The sequence below is a fragment of the Haliotis cracherodii genome, unplaced genomic scaffold, assembly GCF_022045235.1.
Source record: "Haliotis cracherodii isolate W230 unplaced genomic scaffold, xgHalCrac1.p SCAF_3, whole genome shotgun sequence".
Classification (NCBI taxonomy): domain Eukaryota; kingdom Metazoa; phylum Mollusca; class Gastropoda; order Lepetellida; family Haliotidae; genus Haliotis; species Haliotis cracherodii.
Genome location: NW_027266286.1, coordinates 40,765,605 through 40,771,929, shown reverse-complemented (window position 1 = coordinate 40,771,929; position 6,325 = coordinate 40,765,605). Strand labels below are relative to the sequence as shown.

At 45.2% G+C, this 6,325-nt stretch overlaps 1 protein-coding gene across 1 annotated transcript; it reads left to right on the top strand.

The window, feature by feature from the left end:
- The first annotated feature begins 1,936 nt into the window (after positions 1-1,936).
- On the top strand, positions 1,937-4,106 carry LOC139475425 (mucin-2-like). Its single transcript, XM_071258639.1, has 2 exons — positions 1,937-1,960; positions 2,739-4,106. The coding sequence occupies exons 1-2, from the start codon at positions 1,937-1,939 to the stop codon at positions 4,104-4,106; spliced, it is 1,392 nt and encodes a 463-aa protein (XP_071114740.1).
- The last annotated feature ends 2,219 nt before the right edge of the window (positions 4,107-6,325 follow it).

Genomic DNA, 6,325 nt, shown 5'->3' with positions numbered 1-6,325 from the left:
TTGGTGACGGACTTGCTAATAAAATCTCCATTTTCACTCATTTTAGTTACATTTATGTATTTGTCGATGTCAGAAGCCCAACACTTGCAACTGTAAGAAGGAAACAAGGCTAGCTGTCAGCCATTGCAACATGGCTGTTTTTTTCCAGTGGGTCAAACATGGGCTCTGATCTCTATATGTCCCTGAACATCTATCTATGTCTATTTGTAAGATGTGCGTTCCCACACTACATACATACAACAACTAGCTCAGAATAGCACATGATTTGATCGTTGTGTCTAATGATCCAATGTCACAGGTTTCTCCCTGCAGACATTTTTCCCACTATTTCTTGAATGTATTCGATTACGGTCTCACGATCTGACGTTTGAAGAGTAGTTTAAACATGCATCAAACTTGCTTAAACAGGCGTAAGTCTAAATAGTAGAAGAATAGCACGCTTTACAAACAGCTGGCAAATAATCCGCCGACTGTCTTCACACACTCGACATGATTCAACCAGCCAATTCAATTAGGATAATATTTGTGGCAGAGACTTGGGTGAATTTTGCGGTAAAACAGTGATCGCTGTGGGTCAGCCCTAGTCAGGGGCGAATCCTTACCCCCTGACAAGACAGCAGTTGAGTCACCACATCCGCATTACGCATCATGCTAACACCGCAATAAGCTTAGGGGAATGGTTTTCTTGTCGAGATGCGTCAGTTTGTTGGTGAAGAACGTCTTGCTTAGTCAGGCATGAATGCAATTGCAAAGTTGCATTTGTTTCCTTGATAAAAATTACTTTAGATCTTGATTCATATAAAACGAAAAGTACGGGTTTGATTATGTGATCCTCATCTCCGTATTGGAGATATGTGTGTACATTAATGTTACACTGCAGTCGTGAAGATCCGGGATAGAAGAGGTCTTCAGCGACCCATGCTTGTCATAAGAGGTGACCATGCTTCTCGCAAGAGGCGACTAAAGGGGTCGGGTGGTCAGGCTCGCTGATTTGGTTGATGCATGTCATCGTATCCCACTAGCGTGGATCAATGCTCATGATATCAATAACAGGATTGTCTGGTCCGGACTCGACTATTTACAGACCGCCGTCATATGGAGTGCGGCGTTAAACAACAAACAAACAGAACAATCAAGTATTGATGAAAAACAAGGCTGTTCAAAAAGATATTTTAGGTACTTCAGGAGTGACAGTCAGTGTCAGTCTAGCTTTCTCTCTACCAATATACACTACATGTATAAACCTTGTATATGCCTGGTTTAATTGAATATATCATTTCCAACATATACGTTCAACCATGTTTGGCTCGCAGGTCGCGCGGGGTGATTCTTTGTGAAAAATACTTCTCGAATGATTTCATTTTGGCAGATACTTTGAAGATGTTTCGCAAGCTTCAGACTCATACTTTCAGGTGTCGCTGCTCCAGTCGAGCAGAGTTGAGACGTTGCCAGACAACAATGTAAAGTCTGTGGCAGTCGTCACCTTCAATGTATTAAGTGCGAACATATCACACTCGGATAACCCAACCTCATGTTGCTCTAGGCAGTTACTCTGTGCTCGTGACAAATAACAACACTCAACTCCAAATACGAAGACCACACTGGGCAGATAACTGGCATGCTTGGCTTTTCTGTGATGTAATTAGGCGCTGTTAAAATTTGCAGAAAGAGACTAGTATAGCCGAAAATAAGTCACGTGTTTTGTCTCTTTCGTGTTTTTGTTGAAATCATTCATTTGTGCACTGTTCTACAAGACGAAGAAATAGAAATGCGTAAACGGGTCTGTGTGTGATCGCGTTATTTATGTCTGATCTTAATTATTTGCGTAAGGATGGGAATTAGAGGTGTAGGAATGGTGTTTCCTAATTGTTGATGAAGACCTTGGCTATGGGGGTGAAGGAATGGTATTGGGTCTTTCCTAATAGTTTATGTCGAGATGGGAGATGGGGGTTTAGGAATGGTACTGGATGTTTCCTAATATGAGATGGGAGATGGACGTGTAGGAATGGTAATGGGTGTTTCCTAATTGGTGACAGCGACCATATGCTGATCACCATCACTCTCTTGTTGTCTCTTACTGACACAAATAGTCACCAGTATACTCCTCTGCGAGTGACCGATCGGGCATGAGCTCGCTTTGCTTGGTTGTGTGAGTGCGTGGGTGAATCTTGACATCGTAGTCAACACATTTCTGCTATACCACGATGAACTGTAAAAAAAAAGAAAACCATATTGATACCATGCTAGCGTACAACGCCCTGGGTCGACTACAGCAAACATGACCATCAGTCAAATAACACAGCCGATCCTCATTTAAGTCTGCTTTTAAAACAAGCATGATTTATCAGATTTATCAAATGTTTGAATTTGAATATGAATTCTGATAATGAACTTGATAATGTGCATTGCCGTTTCACTGCTCCTCCAATTATAGACAGTGAACAGTGTTTGCCATGTCGAACCCCACTCAAAACTACTGAACCATCGCCGAACCACACTTAAACTACAATGCCAGTGTCGAGTGTCGAACGGAATTTAAACATTCTTAACCAGTGCTGTACCGCACTCAAAACTATTGCATCAGTGTCGGACCACTCTCAAAACTACTATTCCAGTGTCGAACCTTACTCACAACTTCTATTCCAGTGTCGGACCACACTCAAAACTACTGCACAGTGTCAAACCACATTCAAAAGAACTATACCAATGTCGAACCACGTTATACACTGCCACACCAGGTTCGAACCACACTGTTTCCCGCCCTTCCATCAGGCACCGGCTACCTTCTACTTACAACGCCCCTTCCATCAGGCACCGGTTACCCTCTACTTACAACGCCCCTTCCATCAGGCACCGGCTACCTTCTACTTACAACGCCTCTTCCATCAGGCACCGTCCACCTTCTACTTACAACGCCCCTTCCATCAGGCACCGGCTACCTTCTACTTACAACGCCTCTTCCATCAGGCACCGGCTATCTTCTACTTACAACGCCCCTTCCATCAGGCACCGGCCACCTTCTACTTACAACGCCCCTTCCATCAGGCACCGGCTACCTTCTACTTACAACGCCTCTTCCATCAGGCACCGGCTATCTTCTACTTACAACGCCTGTTCCATCAGGCACCGTCCACCTTCTACTTACAACGCCCCTTCCATCAGGCACCGGCTACCTTCTACTTACAACGCCTCTTCCATCAGGCACCGGCTACCTTCTACTTACAACGCCTCTTCCATCAGGCACCGTCCACCTTCTACTTACAACGCCCCTTCCATCAGGCACCGGCTACCTTCTGCTTACAACGCCCCTTCCATCAGGCACAGGCTACCTTCTACTTACAACGCCCCTTCCATCAGTCAGCGGCTACCTTCTACTTACAACGCCCCTTCCATCAGGCACCGGCCACCGTCTACTTACAACGCCTGTTCCATCAGGCACCGTCCACCTTCTACTTACAACGCCCCTTCCATCAGGCACCGGCTACCTTCTACTTACAACGCCTCTTCCATCAGGCACCGGCTACCTTCTACTTACAACGCCTCTTCCATCAGGCACCGTCCACCTTCTACTTACAACGCCCCTTCCATCAGGCACCGGCTACCTTCTGCTTACAACGCCCCTTCCATCAGGCACAGGCTACCTTCTACTTACAACGCCCCTTCCATCAGTCAGCGGCTACCTTCTACTTACAACGCCCCTTCCATCAGGCACTGGCCACCGTCTACTTACAACGCCTCTTCCATCAGGCACCGGCTACCTTCTACTTACAACGCCCCTTCCATCAGGCACCGGATACCCTCTACTTACAACGCCCCTTCCATCAGTCAGCGGCTACCTTCTACTTACAACGCCCCTTCCATCAGGCACCGGCCACCTTCTACTTCCAACGCCTCTTCCATCAGGCACCGGCCACCTTCTACTCACAACGCCCCTTCCATCAGGCACCGGCTACCTTCTACATACAACGCCCCATCCATCAGGCACCGGCTACCTTCTGCTTACAACGCCTCCCCGTCGCAGGTATTTCACCCCGACATGGAAGGCTTCAACTATTTACTCTACGCTGGCAACGTATTCTTTTCCTTTTTCCTACTTCATGACGTAAGGAACGACATTTCTTCAGCGACTGATTCAGTCAACTGGGTCGTCCCGCACTCAGCGAGTATACGCAAGTCAAACAGCCGAGTATTATGCAATGCTCCCGGTAAACTGAGTGAACAAGGTGATCTTCTAGCCTCCCTAACCTTGCCGCAGGGGCAGGCTCCCGCCTGGCTTAAGATATCGACTTCAGAGCCTTCAAGGTTAACTTCACATCTCAGTAAAGCTATAGCTATCCATGTACGTATGGTTGGATTCAAGGCTCTGCCATTTCAAAGAAGTGACTCAAATTGTTGGTGTTTTTACGAGCTGGTTTTGTGGTGAGTTCTGTGTCATGCCTTCTGACTGTAGTCAAGGTCAAGTTAAGTTTTACCTTTACAGCGTGTGGTTATTTGTGAAGGATGTATGTATTGACATAAAGTTAAATCTACTTTATGACCACAGGAATATAGTTGGAAATATGTGAAAAAGATGTCAAGTATCTGAGAGTCCATTCTTTCATCGTGTATACATCGGCACACAAAAAATGTATGTGCTGTAATCTGATTGGTTTTACACTTTGTTAAGTGCGATGGGATCTCGGAAATCTTTCGGGCGTGTCAATGTATTTAGCATTCCAGAGTTCAACCTTTTCCTACGCCGTAGGTTTTTGATGAATTTTCTGCGCATCGATTCCAAACAACTGCACCCGCAGATCCGAAAACACATAGTACATCCTAGATACATATAACAAGGAATTCGAAATAAGAAAACAAGGGCCATTTGAACGAATGCATATAGATATGAATGCAGGAGTAGATATGGGGAAGACGTGGTCCCAATACCTACAGGCAGTATGTTGCAGGGTAGACGTGGTCCCAATACCTACAGGAAGGGTGTTACAGGATAGATGTGGTCCCAATACCTACAGGCAGTGTGTTACAGGGTAGATGTGGTCCCAATACATACAGATAGTGTGTTACAGGGTAGACGTGGTCCCAATACCTACAGGCAGTGTGTTACAGGGTAGACGTGGTCCCAATACCTACAGGTAGTGTGTTACAGGGTAGATGTGGTCCCAATACATACAGGCAGTGTGTTACAGGGTAGATGTGGTCCCAATACCTACAGGCAGTGTGTTACAGGGTAGATGTGGTCCCAATACCTACAGGCAGTGTGTTACAGGGTAGATGTGGTCCCAATACCTACAGGCAGTGTGTTACAGGGTAGACGTGGTCCCAATACATACAGGCAGTGTGTTACAGGGTAGACGTGGTCCCCATACCTACAGGCAGTGTGTTACAGGGTAGATGTGGTCCCAATACCTACATGCAGTGTGTTACAGGGTAGACGTGGTCCCAATACATACAGGCAGTGTGTTACAGGGTAGATGTGGTCCCAATACATACAGATAGTGTGTTACAGGGTAGACGTGGTCCCAATACCTACAGGCAGTGTGTTACAGGATTGACGTGCTCCCAATACCTACAGGCAGTGTGTTACAGGGTAGACGTGGTCCCAGTACCTACAGGCAGAGTGTTGCTGAGAACTCGTGGTCCCAATACCTACAGGCAGTGTGTTACAGGGTAGACGTGGTCCCAATACCTACAGGCAGTGTGTTACAGGTAAGACGTGGTCCCAATACTTACAGTCAGGGTGTTGCGGAGAAGACGTGGTCCCAATACCTACAGGAAGAGTGTTACAGTGTAGGCTTGGTCCCAATACCGACAGGTAGTGTACTAAAGGGTAGACTAGTACTTGGTCCCAATACCTTCGCTTCTCGTAAGAAGTGTGACTTAAATGGAATGATATACATAATATCAATCACTGGATTGTCTGATCCAGATTTGGTTATACATAGTTAGAATATATTAAATCAATCAAAACATCATTTTTTTTTTATTGAAACAGATACAAACTGGATTCAGAACTTACATTCTTTTCCTTAATTAAGTCAAAGTCGATGCAATTGATTGGTCTGTATCAGATAGGTTCCGTGAAGTTAAAACTAATGGACGAGGTATTATAAGGGCTATTTTTGTCCTATTGCAAAAGACAAAACTTAAAGTTAAGAAACTGTGTTAAATATTTTTCAGTTTGAAAAGCTACCAACGTTATCTCACTTATCTTGATCTTGTGCAAAAGAATGGTCGGAAAAGGGTATTTTCCCAAATCTTGAATTACAACGGCGAAAATGTTGATGGCCCCGTTGACTTTTTCAGCATATGTAATTCCAATACCTGTTTA

Excerpts from the sequence above, each read along its gene's own strand:
- LOC139475425 (XM_071258639.1), top strand. The coding sequence starts at position 1,937 with ATGGGAGATGGGGGTTTAGGAATG. Across the intron at positions 1,961-2,738 it reads GAGATGGGGGTTTAGGAATG|GTTCGAACCACACTGTTTCC; the intron begins GTACTGGATGTT and ends CTGCCACACCAG.